Below are 25,157 nucleotides of genomic sequence, written 5' to 3'. Positions count from 1 at the left end.
GGAGAGTAATTAAATACCTTAAAAATCCACATGTTCCTTTTCGTCATCCTGATCATCACCGTTTTTGTAAATTTTCAAAGCTACCATTTTAACTCTCCTAGCTGCGTATGTGTTCTTTTGAAAGATATACTAAAATGCAAAGAAAAACGTAATGAAAAAAAAATAAATAATAAAATTAACTCATGTATAGACATTTATGTTGAATACATATCATGCCCATATATATATATATATATATATATGTGTATTATCTGTGAGAACTGCTTTAAATTATATAGCGTAGTGGACTTACGTATAGGAAAAACTCGAAATGTTTTTGCGAATAGCAACACAATATACGTTCCGCATTTAACCTCATAACAGTGTTGTATAAATTACTTAAATAACAAAAAATAATTACTGTCAATTTGTCAATTTTGTCATAAAAAAAAATCTTCTTAACAACCTTCAAACACTCAATTAAAAGTTTCTTTTCAACCGTCGTTACAAGGGTGTTAACGTTGTGAATTTTCTGGAAAAGAAAAAATACACATATGAATATATATACAAATATACACACATATAAGAATATATATATATATATATATATATATATATATATACATACATGTATGCATGTAAAAAAAAAAAAAAAAAAAAAAAAAAGCTATGTCGTGCTTTATCGTTTAAGTAATTCCGTAAAAATGCAACAAAAATGAAAAATTATTAAGGTAAAAAAAAAAAAAAAAATTATCTCCAACATTTATGTGCTCTTACAAAAATGGGTATAAAATTTTCCGTGTGACTATTTAACGCTTTTACATGCTCAATAGTTAATGTGGGCTTTTCAATATACCTACATACATTTATATATTTTGTGTCTATATTATAATTATTTTTAATAGGAAATGTATTATTATAGTAATTTTCATTAAAAGAGTTATATTTAAAAAATTCTTTAAACTTTACATTCTTCATAAATTCTTTTAAAATTACACTTTTTTTTGTATTAAAAGAAAAGGATGTATTTTTTCTAAAAAGATGAATCATATCAATGTAACAGTCATCTTTTTTATCACTTATATACTGCTTTGAATAATCAATATTTTCTAAACATTCACAAAAAATTAAGCTACTATTTTTTTTCACCCATTTATTTATAAAGCCCTTATTATTATAATTCTCCTTTTGATCTTTATTTCCCACCTTTTCCTTCTTCAAGTATCTGTTAAGGTACAAATATGATAGGCTTAAATAATTATTACATAATAAACATTTTTCCTGTAAATCCAAGAAGTGGGTAAATTTTTTAAATAATAATTCCATGTCTTCATAATGCATTTTTTTTATTTTTCTTTGATTAATATACTCAATAACGTACTCCTTTTTCTTCTTCTTGTATTCATTCTTTTTATCATTTATAAAATTAACATATTCTTCTATACTTATTTTTCCCCTACTACGTATATTATTACTACCAAAATGTGTACTGCTTATATTATTACTACCAAAATGAGTACTACCTATATAATTACTACCAATAAGAATTTTACCTACATTAATGTCTGCATTAATGTTATTACTATTACCAAAACTGTTACTACAACAATTACTACAATTGTTACTGTTGTTATGACTGTTGTTCTTGCTGCTACTGTTACCGCTATTGTTATTATTACCGTTTACCTTTTCATTATTATACTCTAAGCAATTTGACCTCTGTGCGCTTTCAATAATACAGGTATTATTTATTTCATCTTGAATTTCACTGAATATGTTTCCAATGTATATGCCGTTGTAACTGCTTGATGATATATCATAAGTGTTTAAATCATGCGACGTTAACATCTAAATGGTCATATGCATATATATATATATATATATATATATATATATATATATATATATATATATGGATATACGTATAAATTTACAGTATGTGCGTACTAGCTACAAACGTAAATATATATATATATATATATATATATATAAGCACAAAAAGGAATGTACATCTATATTTTAGTAAAATTCTTTTTAATTATTTCTATGGAATAGCAAAATATCACTAAAATATACCAAAATGAAAAAAACAAAAATTTATTATTATGCTTAAAGGTGACTTTAAAAAATGTATGCACTGTTCATTTAAAATTTTTTTTTTTGGGGTAATTATGGAAAAATTTGGAAGTACATAATATAAAGGCATAATATAAATGTAAAATATATACTTATATGTATACATTATAGTACCTTATAAGAGAAAATAAACACATAAATACATATATACTGCACATGTATAAACGGATAAATTAGTAAAGTAATAATAATAAATCGAATTCTTACAAATAATTCTTGCGTACTTTATTACCCCTTCTGAGGTTGTTTTTATGCATGCTTTGTTTTATGTATGCAAATTGTGGCTATGTGAATTGTAAAAAAAAATAAAAAAAAATTTATATATATATATATATATATATACATATACATATACATATACATATACATATACATATACATATACATATACATATACATATACATATACATATACATATACATATACATATACATATACATATACATATACATATACATATACATATACATATACATATACATATACATATACATATACATATACATATACATATACATATACATATACATATACGTATACATATACATATACATATACATATACATATACATATTTACGTATAAATATTGTATATGTACGTACGCGAAATAGTGTAAATATAAAAAAAATTAGAGTACTTTATAAAGCGCGTGATTTGCGATGAAATACATCCAGTAACCACAAAACATAAAGAAGTACAATATAGTTACTATATTATAATGATATTTTTTAACCTTCACATGTAATTACAAAATTATACCGTTCAAAAATTGGAAATTGAAAAAATCATTGAGTAATATTTTTATAATCCTTACAAGTAAATTTTTGCAATATAAAAAATAAAAAAAAGTAAGCAAAGATATAATGGGAAAACATAAACACAGCAAAGATAAGTTATATATTTTACAGTCAGAATATAGAAGGGATGCCTTAATAAAGAAGCAGCTGAAAGCGAAAAGTGTAACGTATTTGCCCTTTAATTATTGGTGAGAAATTTTTATTACATGTATTAGGATGTTGAAACAAAAATATATTATTTTTATAACTAGTTCAACATTTTTTTATCAATATATACTGAATGTCTTTTTAAACATGTACTATTAGAAGTATTTTTTTTTTTTTTTTTTTTTTTTCGTATTATATACTACGACATTGAATTATGTCATCTTTTATGTACGTAATGTGCGTATAATACATTTTTTATAAGCGCAGTTTATGTTACTTAACAAACTACACCAAATTTTTCTTCATACATTAAAATTTTCTTCACCAATTACTTGGCATATTTGCGCCCCTTTTGTAGCTGCCTAAGCTTAAAACCATTCAGCGATCCATATTGTGACGAAGATGGACGGTTGTACGACAAAAAAAGTGTTTTAGAGGAAATGAGCAGAGCGGAAGAAAAGGACAAAAAAAAATGCACAGTTGATATAAAAAATTTAATTAAAGCAAATTTTTACAAACATAACAATCAATATATATGCCCTATAACAAGAAAATATTTTAATCAACACACAAAAATTATTTTAAATAAGAAAACTGGAAATGTATATTCATCAGAAATATATAAACTATTCCAAAATAAAAATGAAATGTTTGACCCAATTTCTCATGACAGTATGAACAAGTCAGATTTCATTGTGTTGCAAGACCCATTGAACAAAAGAAATGACATATTTGAGCTAAATAAAAATTTTGTTCAGAAAAAAAAAAAAAAAACACAATCCATTCAGGAAAATGGTACAATTATGAATATACTGCAAGAGGTGAACAGTGGAAAAGTGAAAAGCCAAAAAGTGCAAAATGAAGAGACGCAAAGTAAAGAAGCGCTAATAGAAGGAACACAAAGCAAAAACTTTAAAGGAAAACAGAGTGAAGGGGAAGGGAAACAAACATACACAAGAAGTAGAACTCACCATAAAGATGAGATCAAGAATGAAATGCAGTTAGGGGAAAAAGGAAAATACTTTTACTCATCACATACAGATAATAATAATAGTGAGGAAGAAAGTAGTGAAAACGAAATAAAAATAAAATGTGTAAATTATAGTGATAACAAATTAGCACAAAGTGTAACTTCAACTATATCTGATGTAACATATAAAAACAGTTTTATTTATTTATCAGAAAGTCAAGTGTATGATTTAATATATGATCAAGTTAAGACAAATAAAAAAAATAGCTATGTAAGATTAATAACAGATATAGGTATGATTAATGTGGAATTATATGCCTCTTTATATCCCAAGTTATGTCATAATTTTTTATTTTTATGTGAATATAAATATTATAATAGAACAGATATTTTTAAAAAGGACAAAAAAGACGTTATTGTATATTTTGGTTCAAGTAAAAATAATTACCATTCAGCAATGTCTGGATTTTATTGGAGGAAAAAATTAAAAAAGAAAAAATTAAGAAAGAAGATAAATGATGAAAATGTTATTCATACATTTAAAGAATTGATAATGAATATAAACAGTGATAACGATAGTGATAGAGCCATTAAATATGTTAAACACCAAGAGAGTAGACATACCGAAGCAAAAAGTTGTTATGGGAATATATATTTCTTTAAGTATTACAATCAGAAGTATTCAAACATGTTTTACATTTGCCTGTCCGAAGAGTATGTAACGAGTGATGTGTGCTTTGGACGTGGTAAGCTATACATACGTATGTGTGTGTACTTATGCAGGAGTACGTATTCGTGCGATTTATGTATATTTCATTATATAGCAAAATTTATCCTGAAACGTTAAAAATTAATTATCGTATTTAATATGTTCGATACGTAATTTTTAATTCGCTTTTAAATATTCTAACAAATTTAAAATTTCAGTTGTAGGAGGAAATGAGACGTTAGGAAAATTAAAAAATTTGGACCCCACTATAAGTGGCAGTGTAATATACCAAAAAGAAAGGAGCAAAATGGCAGAGTATTGCTGAATGATATATAAACGTTGTAAATATTAATTAAAGCACATATGAACGTGTACGTATATGTGCATACATACATACATACATACATACGTACATCCATACATACATGTCCCTGTGTGTTTACATAAATTTATACAAATGTTACCTATGCGTGGGTAATTTACTTATTTATTTGTTTCATTTCATATATTTTTTTAGGTGCAATACACCCTAAACGAAGCTATTATATACACAAACCCATTTAAAGATGCTGTAAAGGAGATGAAGGAAAAAATAAAAAAAAAAGAAGAGAAGAATGATGCGAAGGAAAATACAGAAAGTTTCATAGATGACGTAAACTTTGTAGAGAATAAAAATGACAGTGTAGGAAAATATATAAAATGGACGGACTTTAAAAAGAGCAATCAATCTACGAACAATGAGCTAAACAAAACCAAAGAACATGTTTTACAAAAAGAAATGTTTTCAAAATCGAAGCAAAGTAAAATGGACTTTTCATGTTGGTAAAAAAAAAAAAAAAAAAATATAATAAAAATAAAAATAAAATTATGATATCATAAATGTAGAAAACAATATATGCGAAAAAAAAAACAACGGCGTGTTAAATAATAAATTTTTTAAGGCTTTGGAATAAAAAGAGCACAGGAATGCTTACAATTTGTATGTATTATTTCATCCTTATGAGTGTTCATTCTTAGTTGGTTATGCTATGTATGTTATATGACGCGTTATGCCATTTTATGTCGTGCCATATGTGTATAGTTTTTTTTTTTTTTTTTTTGTAGTAGTTCACTGATATATATTTTTTTAATTTTGTTTCCTTTTTTCTATTTTATTATTCCTTTTTGATGAATTTTATATTTTCCTTTTATAATATGTATATAAATATTCCAACATATTTCTACTTTTTTTTTTCTGTTGGCAAACTCCGTATTTTAATAGTACATTTATATAATGCGCATAAAAATTTTGCCTTATAAATACTTATATACAATACTGTTTTTTTTTTTTTTTTTTTTTTAATTTTAAAAATTATTTTTATAAAACAAAATATTTACCGTATATTTGAAACATGCGTGTTTTCAAAAATTTTAAAATTTTTTCTTATTTTTTTTTTTGGTATTTTTTTTTCCTTTCCCCCATGATTTATTTTTTCATTTTATATTTTTGTTTTTCCTATATGTTTTGTTTAGATTCTAATTAGAAAAAAGGAAAATAAATAAATAATTAAAAAAACAAATAAACAAATAAACAAACATACAAGTAAACAAACGTACAAACGAACGAACAAACGAACGGACAAACGAACGGACAATGTAAAAAAATATTATAATGTTTTTAATATTTATTGAAAAACAATATAATAATAACGTCAAATTAAACGCAGTACTAGGAAACATGAAAATAAATAAATATATATATATGTATGTATGTACAATTCATATGAACTTATTTAAATAAACACTATCGGATGGAAATAACTTCATTTTGTAGTATATGTTACATATAAATTATTACACAAATTATACGTTATTTTTTAATATTTTAAAAAATGTTTGGAGAATTATTTGAAAAAGTTAAAATTGTTTTGAAATAATTGACCTATAAAGTAATTAAACAATTGCCGTAATGTTTTGTTAATTTTGATATTTTTCGTTTTTCTTTCGCCATTTTTCATTCGCCATTTTTCTTTCGCCATTTTTCTTTCGCCATTTTTCTTTCGCCATTTTTCATTCGCCATTTTTCATTCGCCATTTTTCATTCGCCATTTTTCATTCGCCATTTTTCATTCGCCATTTTTCTTTCGCCATTTTTTAGTTTTCATTTTTTTGATTAATTTTTTTAAAAAAAGGATTTCCACTATGTATACATGCATTCAGTTTGAAGTTCGTTTTACAATACATTAATGAAATGTGTTTTCATAAAACAGTACATCGTGAAAAACAGAAAAGAAAAAGAGCGATATAGAAAGTGAAGGGGCGAAAAGCAAGTATATAAACGCAAAGGAATTAAGCGGAACAATAAAATCGCTTGGGATAGAGGTTTCACGTTGCTTCTTTCTTTTTGTCGGTGTTCAACAGTTATGGACAGGGGAAAAAAGAAGCATAGAAAGTAGAAGCAGCAAAAGTGGAATAAACAAATGTTTGAGGGAAGGGGAAAGCATAAAATGTAAATACAAATTATGCATGAATGTATTTGCAATAAAAATCAATTACTAATAACATTCATAAGAAATGGAAGATTTCGCATATGTTGACAAAAATGTGTACATAAATGTTCTTATGCTACTTTTAAAAAAAACAAAGGAATATTTTATAGGAATTGGTATTTTAAAATTACTATTTTGTGTATGTATAATATGTATTAGCATTTTTTTTGCAAAAAGAAAAAATAAAAAAAAGCGGAAAATTAATATATATTTACAGTTAAATGAGAGCGGGTGTACTAACGGAGAAGACGTTGTAGTGTTAGATTATAATAAAAGGAGCACTACTAAAGAGGAAGCTGGATTAAAAGAAAGAAGTTCAAAACTATGCGAATATGTAAAAGTACATGAAAAGAAGAATCATTTTTATCGTTTATCATACAGCTCACATGTATTTGATTTGAGGACGATAAACCGAATAGAGTTATGTAATGTGTGCAATGAAAATATATATGCATTTATTTTTTTTAAAAAAAATATATTTGAATGTATTATGTGCAGAAACAAATGTCATATAGAATGTGCTCCAAATTGTAATTTAATGAGTTGTAAAACAAGTGTATTTTTTAAAAATAAACATAAATTTATAAAAGTTCGAAATAATTTATGGAATAATAAATGCTCTATATGTAATAAAAAATTTTCTTTCTTTTCGCTTTATATTTTTATAAAACGATATATTTATAAATGTATATGGTGTAATAAATGTTTCCATGTAAAATGTGTAAATAAACATTTTTCTAAAAGAAGAATTAAAGATGCTAAAAATGAACACAAAAATATAGTATGTACATATAATAATAATAAATACTTACTATACCCTTATGAAGTATTTATTAAGGAAAATGTGTTAATAGATTTCTTAATACATGCATATAATAAAGTAACAGAGGAAGAAACAAAAAAAGATGATATTTTGTTTAGTTATAATTCTTTAAATAATTATGGTATGGACCAAATTGATAACAAAAAGAAGATAGTAGAAAAAAGGGAAGATATGATGATGATGCCACATAAAACATTAGCAAAAGACACGAAAGAACTTCTTTATTTTGATTATGTTATTAATCCTTTGAAAAAATTAAAAAGATATAAAAATGTGAACTGTAAAAAAAAGAATATTATTATTCCTGTACATATTAATTTTATATTAAATTTTTTTCCAATCCATTTACCTATTTACCAAGTGAGAAGTAGTAAAAAATTTTTTTTAATATTTGTTAATGTAAAAAGTGGAGGACAAACTGGTAAAAATTTATATCAAGAACTGTTAATGCATTTTAATCCTATACAAATTATAAGTATAAGAAATCAAAAAAATGTGTTGAACGCTCTTAATATGTATAAAGAAATGTTTTATTTAAATAAAGTCATTCTGTTATTATGTGGTGGAGATGGTACTATAAGTATTTTTGTCGATACTTTAATTAAATTTTTCTCAAGTCAATTAGTTTATGACTCAAAAAAGGAAAAAAAAAAAAATACTCATGTAGGAAACACAAATGAAAATATATTCTTCATTAGAGGTTTGTTTTTAAATAAAACGATCAAAAATATAAAAGAAAAATTAAAACACAACAAAGATATGTTAAGGAAAAAATGGAATAACAAAGGAAATACCCAAATGAATAAAGATTCCAATATATTTTCCATAAGAGAAAGCGAAGAAAAAACTATCAAAACTGATGATAGCACAATGAATGAACGAAGGACAGAAGATGTGCTTTTGTTTAGGGATCACCCGCGTGCCCATAAGGGGGAGCATCTTACTATAAGTGGGGAATGTGTGGGTAGTAGGAGTGCATATTACTCTCCCGCTGCTCCTTTAGTATCTTCCACTTCTTCTGCCCATGCTGCTTTCTCTGCTGTGAACTATTTTCATAGTGATGTTCATAATAATGATATCATTGATGAAGTAGGCAGGGGGACGCCAAACGCGGGTGCAAATATGGACATAAACACGGATCTGAATAGTGACATGAATAGTGACATGAATAGCGGCATGAATAGCGGCATGAATTGCGGCATAAATAGAGGCATAAATAGCGGCATGAACAGCGAAGTGATTAGCGGCCTTAACAGTGACCTGAGTATCGACTTGAAGAACGACCTGAATAATCTAGATAAATGGAAAAAGAGGAATAAATACAATTACATCCTTAAAAAATTAAAAAAGTTTAAGAAGAAAAGTACCAAAGAAGAAGATATTTGCAGAGAGAGTACCATAAAGAGTTTTCCAAATGGAAACTCAATGACAGATAATTGTAAAAGTAGTAATCCTTTAATTTATAGAAAAAAAGAAGAAAATAATGGAGACTCTTATTTATCTACCAAAGGGGTAGAAAATGAAAGGATGTATAAAAATATTCTTTACCATGATTACAAGGAAAAGACAGCATCGACATGTTTCAGTACTAAAACGGGATTGAATGAAACTTCAGTATCCTATTACAGAGAGGGAGAAGAAATATTCAGTGCATACATCAACAATGTGAATGGTACTAATAATTGTAACAGGTGTTATAATAGCATATGTGATAAGTGTCGCGTTAATAAGGATGATCACCTAGGAAATGAAAATAACAACAAAGGTAACAATCATAATGGTAAGGAGAACGTTAAAAATGCAAGTGAACAGAGGAAGTATATAAAGAAGAATAAAAATAAAACAAAGGAGAGTCTTCATATAAAGGAGGTGCCATATGCTAACGATAGTGATAATAATAGCGTATATAAAATTGATAATGGTTATAAGATTATCGTTCGAAAAAGAGATGGAGAAACTCGTGTGGTGGGTGATCAGTATAATTGTAGCAAAAAGGAAGTTGTATGTAGTACTCAAACGGAAGAGGGTAAAGGACAAGGCTTAGAGTTAGAATTGGGCCAAGAAATAAAACTGGGTGAAGAAGTAAAACTGGTAAAGGAAAAAAAAGGGGAAAAGAGAAAAAAGAAAAAACTCTCCCTCGAATCATGCATTTCCAACACACCCATAGGTATATTGCCACTAGGGACAGGAAATGATTTAAGTATCAGTTTGGGATGGGGCAGTGGGTATAACAACGGCCTTTTTTTTTATTTAAATAAAATAAAAAATAGTAAAAATGAATTAGTTGATATATGGAATATAAAAGGGTATGACTTAGACAAAAACATCATTTTAAATAATAGTTTCATTAATTATTTTGACATCGGAATAATATCAAGATTAGCTTTACATTTTGACAATATTCGAAAAAAATTTCCTCATTTTTTTAACAGTCGAATAGGTAATAAAATATTATATGGGGAAATTGGATTTCGTGATTTTTTTTTTAACACATATAAATATAAACTAAATGAAAATATTAAAATATATTGTGATGGGAAAAAAATAAATATTGATGAAGATTTAGAAAGTGTATGTCTCATAAATATACCGCATTTTTTGGGTGGGGTAAAGATATGGAAAGAGGACGAACTGGAAAAAAATTACTACTCAGATGTAGAGAGGGAGCAGCAGCATAGGGGAGAAGGAGAAGAAGAGGATGGAAATGAAGATGTGGATGTAGATATAATTGATGATATAGATACCGACGGGGATATCGATATGCATGACAAAGTAGACAAGAAAAAAAAGGCAAAATTAAAGTTAAGTAGTAATAAAGTATCATCCCTTGGTTGCCCCAAGCACATACATGATTATGACAGCTTCTCATATAATGATGATGTTCGTGCGGAACGACATAGTAGGAGTTGTCATCCTAAATTAAATAAGAATATAGATAATAGTTACAGAGCGGGGAAAAAAGGCGTTACAAAAAGGTGCGCATATAAATATTATGATAAACATGAATACGCATTGCCCGAATTGAAGAAAAATTATGAATCTATTAAAAAACAGGAGAAGAAAAGTGAGGATAATGAGGAGAGTCCTAAAAATGACAAACCACTCGATTGTAGTAACATATATAAATCGTACAGACTAGATTTTTATAAACAGAAGAAAGGACAGCAAAAATTTCGTAAACAGAGGACCGATGATAAAGTTATTGAGGTAATTGGCTTTAGAAATATGTTCCACTTAGTTCAAGTGCAAATAGGAATGTCTAAAGCAATCAAATTATGCCAAGGGAGTGATATCGTTGTTAAAATAGATAAGAAGTTCATTGAAAGCAAAAATAAAATGTACTTTCAGTATGATGGGGAACCCGCCTTTCTTAATATCCACAAGTTGCATTTTACGCATAAGTAAGAAAAGAGAAAATGAGAACAAGAAAACAAAAAAACAAGAGGGGGTGAAAAGGATTACGTAAAGAGCGTAACTCTTTTAGTGCACCGTTTGTTCGTTCGTCCGTTACCTTTACACATTTTGATATGCTTTTCGTTTCATTTGGCGTAACTCATAAGACACGCACCATTTGATACGCACTAATTGACATTTTTCATTTTCCTTTTTTTTTTTTTTTGCAGATGCCAATGTTTGTTTTTGTCTCCAAAGACCCCAATTTGATGTAGTATCAGAAAAGCAGTTTCATTTTCCTTTTTTTTTTTTTTTTTTTTTTTTGTTTAAATTGAATATATACTATCATATATATACATATTTTTATGCAGAGCATATTTAACCAGATTACTGTATCTATGTATGTATACATATATATATATGTTTTTTTTTTTTTGTTTTTATTTACTTTCATTATCATTAGCACGCCTAGTTATAAACATGTGCCTATTAACAGCATTTTATATACATATAAATATACATATATATATATATATATGTATGCGTGTGCGTATTTATTCACTTATTAATTTTTTTTTCTTTTTAAACGTTTTTTTCACGTATACGAATATCATAAAAAATTAACTTATCATATTATTTCATATTTTTTGAATTTGATTTTTAAAAAATAAACATACACATCAAACGTATATGGACATATAAATAAAATCAAATATATAAAAGGAATAAAAAAAAAAAAAAAAAAAAAAAAAAAAAAAGGACCATATTTATAAAAAAAAAGGAATGTGAAGAATATTTAAAAAAAAGTTTAAAAAAAAAAAAAATGATAACCTCATATATATTCGTTCCTATTCGAATATTTTCCAAGTTACAAAAAAACACATGAGCGCACAAAATGTAAATTATTCAATATATCTTTAATTCCTTTAGTATCTTTAACTTCTTAAATTTCTTTTCGTCAATTATTTCTTTTTTTTTTTCTGCACGGATTGTCTGTTTAAAAGTTTGTATTTTTTCGAGTCATTTTTGCTGAGTGTAATTGCGTTACGACATCCTTTTCCTCCCTTATAAAGTGAAGTAGTAAACACAAGCATAAGATTTACGCGTAAAAGTGTGTACAAATATATATGTAAAGTAAGCATAAACATATTAGCGTATATATATATATATATATATATATATATATATATATATATATATATTGTATGTGCGTACACACTGCACATGTAGTAGTACTGCGTGTGTGTGCACTTTTTTTTTTTTTTTTTTTTTTGCAAACCTCCCAGAAGTTTCCACTTTTTTTCGCTTTTTTATCCTTCTGACATATACATATATCATCATTATCAAATTCACGAAAACAAAACCCACAAATTACTCTTCTTGCAATGCTACATTCGTGATTACTATTTAAATCATGACAAGTTGGGCAAGGAAATATCTTAAAAAATAAGGGGGGATTTTACACTTGTTATATATATATAAGGGGGGGAGGCAAGTAATATTTGTATATGCACTACTCATGTACATTACGCATATATATACGTTGTGCATGCACATATGCACACGGAAACTTGCGCAAAATGACGAATCGAGTGGAAACTCACCTTGTTACAACAAGGGAATTTAAACAGCCGGTGGGATTTTTTAAAATGTTTGCACGCTCCGTCCTTAACTTCTATATTATTTATTTTTACAACGTTTTTACATTTTTCTATTTTCAAATTGTTCGATGTGGGCACAGCTTTCTTGGTTGACTTTTTTTTCGTTAATAATTTGTTTATCATTTCGTCAATTCTGTATGTAAAAAAAAGAAAAAAAAAAGGGACATTTATGCACCAGTTAAGTGTGCATATATGTGTGGAAGGATATATATATATATATAGCATAAATAATATGAACAAAAACACGTGAAACGGGACAAGTGTGCACGTATATATATATATATATATATATGTATACACACACATGTGCACGTAAATTTTTTTTTACTTTCTTATGGCAGCATTATTCATGTTAATCGTTTCGTCAAAAGAAAAATCGTTATATTTGAACTCCATTTTAGTGAAGCAGTTCTGACAATTAACATTTACTTCTTTACCTATCACACGTAAAACATTTAGCACATATCATCAGAAGCATGCAAGGTGGAAGTTTGCAATCGGTGAGGATATATGTCCATCCAAGTGTACGTGTGCGTGAGTACATATATATGTACATGTATATATATATATATATATAACGACGCACATATGCACATACATGTATATGATAATTATGCAATACCCGAGATGACATTTTTTATGAGATTTTTTCTTCCGCAATTATCACAGTTTATACTGTAGTCCCCAGTTAACAAATTCTGAAAAATGCAAAGCCATAAATATGAACAGGTACATATATATATATATATATATATATATATATATATATATATATAAATTAATTACATTAATTTACTTTATATTATATTACCATTAATGAACACTGGTTAAACTTCAAAACACAGACACAATTGTTTTCCAAAAAACAAATGTTCCTGTAAACTTCTACAACTGTACTGTTGTTGCAATTTATGCACGTGTAAACTGCATTAAAAGGGAGAAGAACAAACTATTTTATGTCGTATCGAACGAGGTAAATAATATATGGTTACACACATAATAGTTCCCACTAAATAAGACAACTATGCATGACATGTAAAATCAACAGCATATACGATTCACATTTTACCTAACTGAACAGGATCCTTGCTCGTTCTTGTAACATCAAACGTGTTACAGCACCTATTACAAACTAACTGAAACCTGTGGAATTAAAAACATGTACATGGGTTTTATGTGCCTTAAATATTTTATGTATATTTTTTTTAATTTTTTTTTTTTTTTTTGCATGCGAAGAAATTAAGAATGTACACAAATGCACATATGCACGTAAATAAATATCTATAAATACATATCACATCCTTACAAACATACATGCATGCAAGTATAAACTTACTTCAACATCACTGCCTTATATAGCGATATATTTTTTATGTGAACATTGATTAGGGACAGGTTTTTCCCTTTTATGTTTAAATTGTTATTTATATTCATGTCATCACTATCTATGTCCTGTTCAAGCTCTTCCTTATCCCTAGGCTGTTCATTGTTGTTTTCCTCTATTTCAGTTTTTCCCTCTTCTGTTCCATTCGTTCTTATCCCCTTCGCTTCTATTCCCATTGCGTGTGCATCGTTCACCTCTATTCTCATCGATTCCGTTTCCATCGCATCGGTCTCTCTTTTGCGCATTTCGTTTTCAAGCTTTTGTTTTTCTTTCATTACTATAAATCTACAATAAAGGAAACGTTTCAAACACTCATCAGAATTCTTTGTCTTTACAAGCTCACTAATTTTTTCCCATTTTTCTGGGCAATTTTTTAAATTTTTATAAATTTTCAGCCCCTCTTCAAGTAATGTTTGTTCTTCCTCTTTCCAGTTCATTACTTTTTTTTTCTCTTCTTCTCTTCTCATTTTTCTCAATTTTTCATTCGTGTTGTTATATTGTTCTCCATTTAAATCATTGTCCATGTTGTTTCTATCATTATATACTATTTCCTCACCATGTTGATTTTTATTTAGATTTCTATTTGAAATTTCGGTTTCATCGTCTCCTCTTTTATATAACTTAACTTGTCCATTTGTTCCTTCAGCTGTGTTACCATTTTCCTCTACTTCATTATTAGTATATGCTTTTTTTCTTATTTCTTTTTCTTCCTCTTCTTCTTCTTCTTCCTCTTCTTCTTCCTCCTCCTCATTTGGCAGTTTGCAATCACCTTGAGAGTAATATTCTTCAGATTGCGCTGAACGATTACCCACTTTTTTATTCATACCATATGTTTCACAATTTATAAAATTAAAATGTTCTTCCGATTTTCCGTTCCCCTCATTAAACGAAGGAACATTTTTATTAAGATTACTTACATTTATACGTAAATTATTCACATGTTCATATTTTTTTTCAAAGTTTCTGTGCGACCATTTTACGTGAGCAAACCTTTTGCTATATCCATTCTCCCTGCGCTTTACATAACGACTATTATTATTATTCCCATTGTTGTTATTCCCATCATTGTTATTCCCATTGTTGTTATTCCCATCATTGTTATTCCCATTGTTGTTATTCCCATTGTTGTTATTCCCATCATTGTTATTCTCATTGGTGTACACCTTTACATTATTATTAAAATAATTTTTACTTGAGTTGCTATTATAAACAGGCTTGTTGTAATAACCTCTGTTATGGTACTCCTTTCTAATAGCGTTCTCATTGATTCTGTCACCTTCTACTGTTTTATTACTTCTAGATTTTTCATTATACCTTCTATTACCCCTATCAATCTCACGAATCATATTATTACTATTTATTTTTTCGGTGCGATCATTTTTATTGTTACCACTAAGGAGGTTTCCCCTTTGACGGTTGACACTTGGGGCATCGTTAATGCGCAGGCTGAAGTTCATGCTCTGCTTTTTATTAAAAAAAGTTTTTCCGTTAGAATTAACTGAGTTACTGTAGCAATTTACATTACCTAAATGAACATTATAATTGTTATTATTACTGTAGTTATTTCCGCTACTCCTTTTATGTGAATAACTGTTACAATCAATTAATTTGATATGACTTTTTTCACTGCCAAAGGATGGTGGTATATTTTTACATGTCTCGTTCATGCTATACACACTTCTATCCCTGGGAAGTTCATCTTTCAAATTGACATTCACATTTGCATTTTTAAAACTGCCACCAAAATTTAAATCAAAACTTTTTGTAATATTATTATTATTATTATTATTATTATTATTATTATTATTATTATTATTATTATTATTATTATTATTATTATTATTATTATTATTATTATTATTATTATTATTATTACTATTACTATTACTATTACTATTACTATTACTATAACTATAACTATAACTATAACTATTACTATTACTATTACTATTACTATTACTATTACTATTACTATTACTATTACTATTACTATTACTATTACTATTACTATTACTATAACTATAACTATAACTATTACTATTACTATTACTGTTCATATTTTCTCTTCCCCTACTATTATGTATGCAATTTTTTTCCTTATAATTGCGTGTAAAATTAATTTCCTTATTTTTCATGTTTTCATAAAATAATTTGCACTCATTTTTTAAATAAAATTTTTTTTCATCGTCCTTACATCTGTTTGAATAGAACAGTTTTGCATAGTATAATTTTCGTCCGAATTAATGTTGTTGTAAAATCTTTCAATTTAATATGTGTTCGTTATTCTTCAAAGTTTTTTTTTTTTTTTAATGTATAAAAACAAACTTGCAACTCTAATTGTCCTTTTCTTCATTGCACATACCCTTTACTATAATTTTAACACAAGAAAAAAACTCGTTTAAATTTTTACTTGATGCGCAATTTATAGCATTTTTCTCCAAATACTTACATTTTTATTTTTGCTTAAAACTCATTGGGGCAATTTTTTTTTTTTTTCATTAGATTAGTTATTGCCGCACATAATGAGGACTTTTTTTTTTTGGTAAGTTTAACTGGAAAATATCCTTATAATTTAAATTCTGCATGACTAAGTCATATTTATTTATTTATTTATTTTTTATTTTTTTTTTTTTTTGAAATTCCGTGTAATTAGGTCATCTTTGTTTTTTGTTTTTTTTTTTTGAATTTCTTATGACTAAGTCATATTTATTTATTTTTTTTTTTCTTGTCAGCTATCTTTTCAAAATCGACAATAATATATACCTAACATTTTGCTTCATCCCTTTGGCTAAATAAAAAAATGTGTTAACTTTCAAGTTTCATTTAGCCCCTAAAAAAAATCATTTTATGGAGAATTTTTTTTTTTAATATTTAATATTCCCATAATAATTGTTCGGGGAAAGAACAAAGGGAAATACATATATATCATATACATGTGTATATATGTATATGTATATATATATATATATATATATTCAAATATTAATATTATACTGTTAATATTAAAAGAAGAAAAAGAAAAAAAAGTTACTAAAAATATGTAAGTTGGGATTTAAAAAAAAATAAAAAAAATAACGTAGCATATAGCATATATCATATATTATATGTGATATATTTCATATATCTTATATTTCATATATCATGGAATAATATAGCATAACATAAAAGAATATGTGTATGTTATATAATAATAAATTAAAAAAGGAATATAAAAAAGGAATAAATTAAAAAAAAAAAAAAAAAAAAAAAAAAATAGACTAATTTTTGCTGTGTATTTTTGAATTGTTTCACCTAAACTGTGTTCACATATTCAATTCAAAGAAAAACATGGAATAGTTACAAATGTATAAATATTTACATAGATACGTATAAATATATGCATAAATATGTATATATATATGTACATATATGTACATATATGTATCTATTTTATCTCTTATTATATTTGGAGTACGGTAAAATCTCTCTAACATAGTTGTACATATGTATATATATAAATATAAATAAATAAATAAATATATATATATATATATATCTAGTAAAACTTATATAAATTTATATGTAAAATTTTTTTTTTCAATTTTATTATTTTTTTTTTTGGTCAACTACTAAAAATTGTGTAATATATAATAATAAAATGCATTATTTTTATTATTAAAAAAAATGGAAATTTAAAGCTGAAGGAAAGAACTTAAAAAGTAAAATATGGTGGATCTATGATTTTCTCTCTTTTCCTCTTGCTCAGTCTTAATCCTTCTCATTTTATGTTCATTCGTATCCTTCTTTTCTGTCTTTTTTTCTTAAAGTAAGTTAAACATAATTAATAAAGCTGCTAATAATAGTGATAAGCCGAGGAAACTTGAAGAACCACAGAAAACACCTTCAAATATAGGTTCAGAATAGGGTGCGTTACAAGCACAGACAATTTTGTTGTCATCTCCTTTGGTACAGTTAGCTTCAGGAGCACATCCTCCATTGTTAACTTGACAAGAAGGCTCTTCATCTTCAACACATTGTCCATCAACTAGTTTATAATTTAATAAGCATCTCCATACTTCTTTTCCGTCTTCATATCTATAACATCCTGCATTTTCAGGATATTTTGTTTCGGTACATGCATGTTTTGCGCTAATATTCAGTAATGCATTAGAGTCTACACCAAGTAATTCTGATATAATCTTAGTTGATTCATTTTTATTAACAAGTCCTTTTTGTTTAAGTATGTCTAATATTCCAGAACTTGCTATATCCTTTTCATTTTTAGAGTTTTTAAACATTTCTATTTTTTCATCAAATTTGCTGTATTCTGTTAATTTACTTATAGTAATGTTTACTGCATCTTTTTCTAAATTACAGTTTGTAATTAAAGTTTTTAAATTTATTATGTTTCCATTTATTTTATTCAATAAATTTTCATATAATGTCTGCATGTTCGTTAAGAATGGAATATATTTTTCATTTTCAGTTTTTTTATCACCCTCTTTTTGTGCTTCAGCAATTGCGCTTTTTACTGCTTCTAACTGAGTCTTGTACAACTTGGTCATCTTATCATAATATTCTACTCCGTTCTCAGCTGAAGTGATATCCTTTTCTATTGCAGAGACGATATATTTATAGCTACCTATAAGCTTCGCTTTCTTATCAACATCTAATAGTTTATACGGATCTTTTATAATATAACTGTCGGAAGTTGCATGTTTAAATTGAATTAAATCAGAATTTAATACATCTAAGAAATATGTTCTTTTCTTTTTTCGAGTATCCAAAGCATTTGTCAAATTACTATTAAAAGCGTCTATCTGATCTCCTATTTGTTTTCTTAAAACTCTATATACTCCAGCTAATGGTTTAATATATAATACTTCATACTCATTTGTAATTGGTTTCAATATATTATCATCTTGTTTAGTTTCAGCTTGTCCTTTTGTTATTTGATCTAATGGATTTTCCTTTTCTTTCTTACCCACAATGGGAAACACGATCACCTCATCAACTTCTTCAGGGTACTCATCTTCTCCCTGCACTAAACTTTCTGCAGTTGCTGCACGCACTTCTGCACCTTCTGTTGCATTTTCCGTTCCATCTGCTAATGCATTATCCGGTTGCTCTTCTGTGGATATTTGCTTTGGAAGCAATTCCTCATAAACATTTAACGCTTTGTTAACTTCTTCGTTATTTTTAGTATGTGTATAACCGGTGTATGTTTTATCATTTATGATCTCTTTTAATTCTGTAAGTACATGATGTAATCCACCAGATAAGTAGGTAATATTTTCTTTTTCTAAATTCAACATTTTCTTAATGCGTCCTTCTAATCTACTATATACTTTAAATTTTTCTAAATGTAAATAGTTAATTTCTTTTTGAAGTGATTGTTCAGTTATTGTTTTTAAGGGGAATGCTTCACTAATATAATATTTGGTTCTTGCCTTATAATATTTCAACATAATATCAGTATTTTTTAAAGCATTTTCAACTTCTTTCTTTTCTGCTTCTATCTTTTTATTAAAGAATACTACAAAAGCTGCTAGTACATGTCTTGGGTTATTTAGAATATTTTTTTTCCTTAATAATTGTGCTTTTAAAATACTATATTCTTTAATATGATTAGTACTGCTTGTAATTTTATTTTTCTTTTTTAATAATCTTTCCAATTTAAGTTTATATTTTCCAAAATTATCAAATGATGATTGTATATCTTGTTTCAATGTGTTGATTTCTTCTCCTAATTCTTTCCATTCACTTTCGCTCATCTTATTTATTATATCTTTTTTGGACTCTATAAAATTTTTGAAGTTCTCGTCGTATTTGCTCACTTGTTCTAAGTATTTTATATAAATATCGTCAATGTCGAAATCTAGTTCATTTGCATCGTCCTCGTTGTCATTCGCTTTTAACTGAATCGCATTTTCACTACCAGCTCGAGCTACAGGAGTTGCTGGGGATGCACCATTTGTACCTGTTGGTGCTGATACCGATGAGGATTGAGTTGTTGCTGGTACTGCTGCTTGAGATTGTGCTGGTACTGTTGCTTGAGATTGTGCTGGTACTGCTGCTTGAGGTTGTGCTGGTAATGCTGCTTGAGGTTGTGCTGGTAATGCTGCTTGAGGTTGTGCTGGTAATGCTGCTTGAGGTTGTGGCTGTTGTGATGCTGGTGGTACTGCAGGTGGTACTGATGGTGGAGGTGGTAATGCCGAAGATGCAGCTGCACTGTTTGCAGTTAAGTTTAAGAAGTTTTTAAGTTTGTCATTCTTCTTCACCAGTTTATAAATATTATAAATCATTTCCTTTTGGTTTAATTCTTTGTACTGATTTTGTAGAACATTGCTCACACTGTCATACATTGAATACATGACTTGTAAGTTATTCTGAACATTAAATAACAAATCTAATTGGTCGCACTTCTCTAATAATTTCTTATCTTCTTCTATCTTCAGTTTATATTGTTGTAGTAACGTTTCATTCATGGTTGAGTTATTTACCAAAATGTTGATATGACACACATAAGCAGTTTTCAAAAAGTCATATAGCTTTTCAAGATATTGCAATTTGGACAATGTCGGAACAACGATTCCAATTTCCTGAGTTTCTTCTACTTCTGTCTCTGTTTGTGGTTCTGTTGCTCCTGCTTGTCCTGCTTGTCCTGTTGTTCCTGTTGCTCCAGCTTGTCCTGTTGTTCCTGTTGCTCCTGCTTGTCCTGTTGTTCCCGTTGCTCCAGCTTGTCCTGTTGTTCCTGTTGCTCCAGCTTGTCCTGTTGTTCCCGTTGCTCCTGCTTGTCCTGTTGTTCCCGTTGCTCCAGCTTGTCCTGTTGTCCCGTTGTCCAGTTGTCCTGTTGCTCCAGCTTGTCCTGTTGTTCCCGTTGCTCCTGCTTGTCCTGTTGTTCCGTTGCTCCAGTTGCTCCTGCTTGTCCTGTTGTTCCTGTTGCTCCAGCTTGTCCTGTTGTTCCTGTTGCTCCAGCTTGTCCTGTTGTTCCTGTTGCTCCAGCTTGTCCTGTTGTTCCTGTTGCTCCTGCTTGTCCTGTTGTTCCCGTTGCTCCAGCTTGTCCTGTTGTTCCTGTTGCTCCAGCTTGTCCTGTTGTTCCTGTTGCTCCAGCTTGTCTGCTTGTCCTGCTTGTCCTGTTGTTCCTGTTGCTCCAGCTTGTCCTGTTGTTCCTGTTGCTCCAGATGATCCAGGACTGTTTGGTGTTTCATCTGCTCCGGAAACATGGCCGCTTACATTTTGTGCTGCCGCCTTGATTTTTTCTTCCTCCAGTTTTTTCTCATTTTTTAACATTTCCTCAATTTTTGGAATAGAAATATTTAATTTATCAATTTCCCTCTTTAGTGCAATTAAATAGTATGGTTCGGATTGTTCTCCTGTTCCGTATGCTTGGGGGATGTGAAACGTTTCTTTTAATTTTGCTTTTTGTAAAGATGCTTCTACATTTTTTAGTTGTCCTATTTTTTTACCTAATAATACTTTTTGTACTTGTAATTCCACGACATCTGAAAATTTTAAGGTATCAACTACTGTAAGTAAATTTTCTTTTCTTTTAATTTCACTTTCTAATTTATGAATATCAGCATTTAATTGTAAGTCTAAGCAGTTGAAATGATTTACCTCTTCATCAAATACTTCTTTTCTTAATGAATAGTCTTCTAAATACATAAGTTGCTTTTTTAATTTCTTTACCAATGCTTTCGACAATTCGTAAGAAGAGCGTTCAAGCAAATTCTTTTCCGTTAAATATTCTGTTCTTTTACTTAAAAATTTTTCAAAATTCTCTGTTGTAATGCTATTATCAAGTCTTTCATCATAAAATTTTTCAAGTAATGGTTTAAATTCCCCTTCTATTTTCTTAAATTTCTCTAATTTACTATCAACATCTCCTTTTAATGCATTTAATTTCCCTTCTTCTTCTGTAATTTTATTTTTTATTTTAGTTATCAATTCTTTTCTTTTGTTTTCGTCTTTAAGATCGTCAATAGTAATTTGTTTTCTATTGTCAGGATTTTGTAATTCTTCAAGTGTTAACTGTGTACTACTTTTAGATAGTATGTTACTTATAGCATCATCTGATACAGCATAAATTATTCCATGAGGATACATTACTGGTGCAGGAGGTGTTCTGTTTACTGCTTTACCGTTAGCTAGTTGAGTAGTTGCTGAGTTGAATGTTTTTTTTTCTTTTTCTCTTACATAGTAATCCAATTCGAAGGCATCTGTAAATAGACCATCCATATTGAATACTATATTTTTCGCAATTTCTTTAATCTTTTCTTGACGTTCTTTTATTTGAGTATTTTCTGGTTCCTTTATAGTACTAGGAGTTGCTGCAGGGGCAGATGCTTCACTACCACTTGTAGGAAGTTTCCCTTCAATTTCCTTTATTTCGTCGAGCAATTTTTTTATATCGGTATTTTCTTTTAAAGTTTGAATACGCTTCTTTAAAACTTCTATTAATTTTTGTGCCTCTAGCAACTGCTTTTCGTAAAAAAGAATGTTATATCGAGATTTGTATATTTTCTGTTTTTCATTACAATTCTTTATATCTTCGTCATCTGACCCTGATTCACTAGGAGCCTCTAATTTTTTATTCTCATCAGCGATGTTATTATATTCCTTCTTAATTAATTCCTTTATATTATTTACTGTTGCTTCATTTGTTGTGATAAATTTCTCCATTTTGTTAATATCGTCTTTAATATTTTCTAATGGTTTTCTATATCCAAATACGACTTTTTTAAGCATTTCTAATTCCTTTTCATTAATTTTTAGATGATTAGGTATATCACAGTAGCCATTTAGATGCATATCATTCAACTTAGCTCTTAATAAATCATAGTAAAAATTAATTCCATACATTAATTCATTGAATTCTTCATATCCTTCAATTAGATATTTCAAACCACTGTACTTTGTAATTAATTCCCTAATTGAAAAAGTTAACTGAACATAACCTGGCAAATTCAGGTTTAGAACTTTGCTAACAAAATTTCCTATTTTTGCTGTTACGGAGGAAACCTTACTATCATCTTTATTATTTGCATCAGTAGTACTGGTATTACCATCCTTATTAATGTCTGTTAAGGCAAATTTTTTTTTGTGAAATAGGTTATACCCTTCTACAACTAGTTCCTCCAGTTTTCCCAACTTTTGAATAAGTTGTTCATAATCTTCATTTGTTTCACAGTGACAATTTATAGAAAAAAAGACAAAAGAGAACAAAAATATAAGTGCTTTCATTTTTGAATTAAACTTGATAATATAGAGTATTTTATAATTGGTAAAATAAAAATTTGACACGACAAAAAATTTGCATTATTTGTGCATCCTATAAATAGTTATATATATATATATATATATATTTTTTTTTTTTTTTTTTTCTTTGGTTATGTGTAACTATTAAAGCATTTGTTGCATCATAGATCAATTATAAAAAAATGCATACTGTTTATTCTGTGAAATATGCATAAGTGTGTGTACTTGGTAGTTTTTACATTTATACATAATACAACATATACACACACGCACGCACACATTCATCTATTTGAATGTGTTATATATACATATATATATTTTTTGTTGTTTTGTACTGATTTCTCTTTTTTTTTTTTTTTTTCCTGTTATTTAAAAAAAATTTTAATTTATAACTATTTGTGAAACAAAAGAAAACAATATATTTTTTATTTTGTTCTAAAAAAAAAAAAAATGCAAAACTATATGTATACAAATATTTTTTTCTTTTTTTCTTTTTTTAATGATGAATTACACATCATTTCAAAATTTTACATAATAAAATATTTGGAAATGATGAAAAAATAGGGAAAAAAAAAAAAAAAAAAAAGGATGTGTTTTACCACTTGGTTTTTTTTTTTTTTTTTTTTTTTTTTTTTTTTTTTTTTTTTTATTTAAAAATAAAATTAATTGTAAAAAAGATTCTATTTGAAAGGGAGAAAAATAGTTTGGAAAACAAAAGTTTAACGTTAGAAAACAGAATAAGTGTAACATGTAAAAGAATTACACACATAGGTTTTGTATATGTATATATATGTGTGTATAATATATAATATTGAACGTAATAAGTATGCATTTTAATTTTTAACATGCATATATTATCTGTATATATATATATATATATATATATATATATATATATATATATAAATTTATATTTGTTTTTTTTATAGTGCACTTTTCCTCATTGAACTTATCTAAAAACTAATTTCAATATTTTCCAAAAACAAATAATGTAGTAGTTGTAAATCTGTTACTCTTTTTACAAATTTCGTAATGCACTTCATCGAAAAATAATTTCCAATTTTCATTAGTGGACGGAAGTGTAAATGTGCGGATAGTGTTCGTTCGTTTTTAATACAAGTGCAGTTAAAGTGTGTAAGGGTATACTTATGTATATATATACCCACATATATATATATATATATAATGTATGTACTTACGCATATACATGTTTATACTTGCCCATATACATGTATATACTTACGCATATATATGTTCATACTTACACATATACATGTTTATACTTACACATATACATGTTTATACGTACACATATACATGTTTATACTTACACATATACATGTTTAAACATAAGTTTTTCTTTCTTTTTTAATAATATTTTGTGCCTC

General features: G+C 27.4%; 5 protein-coding genes across 5 annotated transcripts; 2 read left to right on the top strand and 3 right to left on the bottom strand.

Annotated features, from left to right (window-relative positions):
- Positions 1 to 18: 18 nt before the first annotated feature.
- On the bottom strand, positions 19 to 1,827 carry PmUG01_07042400 (conserved Plasmodium protein, unknown function; the record flags this gene model as incomplete). Its single annotated transcript, XM_029004179.1, has 3 exons — positions 19 to 129; positions 293 to 511; positions 757 to 1,827. 3 exons carry the CDS (start codon positions 1,825 to 1,827, stop codon positions 19 to 21), a joined length of 1,401 nt encoding a protein of 466 aa, XP_028860893.1.
- A 1,153-nt stretch (positions 1,828 to 2,980) lies between these two features.
- Positions 2,981 to 5,566, top strand: PmUG01_07042300 (peptidyl-prolyl cis-trans isomerase, putative; the record flags this gene model as incomplete). Its single annotated transcript, XM_029004177.1, has 4 exons — positions 2,981 to 3,102; positions 3,420 to 4,777; positions 4,959 to 5,020; positions 5,258 to 5,566. The coding sequence occupies 4 exons, from the start codon at positions 2,981 to 2,983 to the stop codon at positions 5,564 to 5,566; spliced, it is 1,851 nt and encodes a 616-aa protein (XP_028860892.1).
- A 1,727-nt stretch (positions 5,567 to 7,293) lies between these two features.
- On the top strand, positions 7,294 to 11,754 carry DGK1 (diacylglycerol kinase, putative; the record flags this gene model as incomplete). Its single annotated transcript, XM_029004176.1, has 2 exons — positions 7,294 to 11,492; positions 11,715 to 11,754. 2 exons carry the CDS (start codon positions 7,294 to 7,296, stop codon positions 11,752 to 11,754), a joined length of 4,239 nt encoding a protein of 1,412 aa, XP_028860891.1.
- Positions 11,755 to 12,390: 636 nt separating this feature from the next.
- Positions 12,391 to 16,664, bottom strand: PmUG01_07042100 (zinc finger protein, putative; the record flags this gene model as incomplete). Its single annotated transcript, XM_029004175.1, has 8 exons — positions 12,391 to 12,477; positions 12,764 to 12,922; positions 13,089 to 13,278; positions 13,474 to 13,582; positions 13,768 to 13,843; positions 13,957 to 14,069; positions 14,215 to 14,288; positions 14,482 to 16,664. 8 exons carry the CDS (start codon positions 16,662 to 16,664, stop codon positions 12,391 to 12,393), a joined length of 2,991 nt encoding a protein of 996 aa, XP_028860890.1.
- A 1,665-nt stretch (positions 16,665 to 18,329) lies between these two features.
- MSP1 (merozoite surface protein 1, putative) lies at positions 18,330 to 23,754 on the bottom strand (the record flags this gene model as incomplete). The annotated part of the gene is given in 2 exon segments (XM_029004174.1): positions 18,330 to 21,062; positions 21,076 to 23,754. The coding sequence occupies 2 exon segments, from the start codon at positions 23,752 to 23,754 to the stop codon at positions 18,330 to 18,332; spliced, it is 5,412 nt and encodes a 1,803-aa protein (XP_028860889.1).
- Between the last annotated feature and the right edge of the window lie 1,403 nt (positions 23,755 to 25,157).

The sequence above is a fragment of the Plasmodium malariae genome, assembly GCF_900090045.1.
Source record: "Plasmodium malariae genome assembly, chromosome: 7".
NCBI lineage: Eukaryota > Apicomplexa > Aconoidasida > Haemosporida > Plasmodiidae > Plasmodium > Plasmodium malariae.
This window is presented reverse-complemented; position numbering and strand designations above follow the sequence as displayed.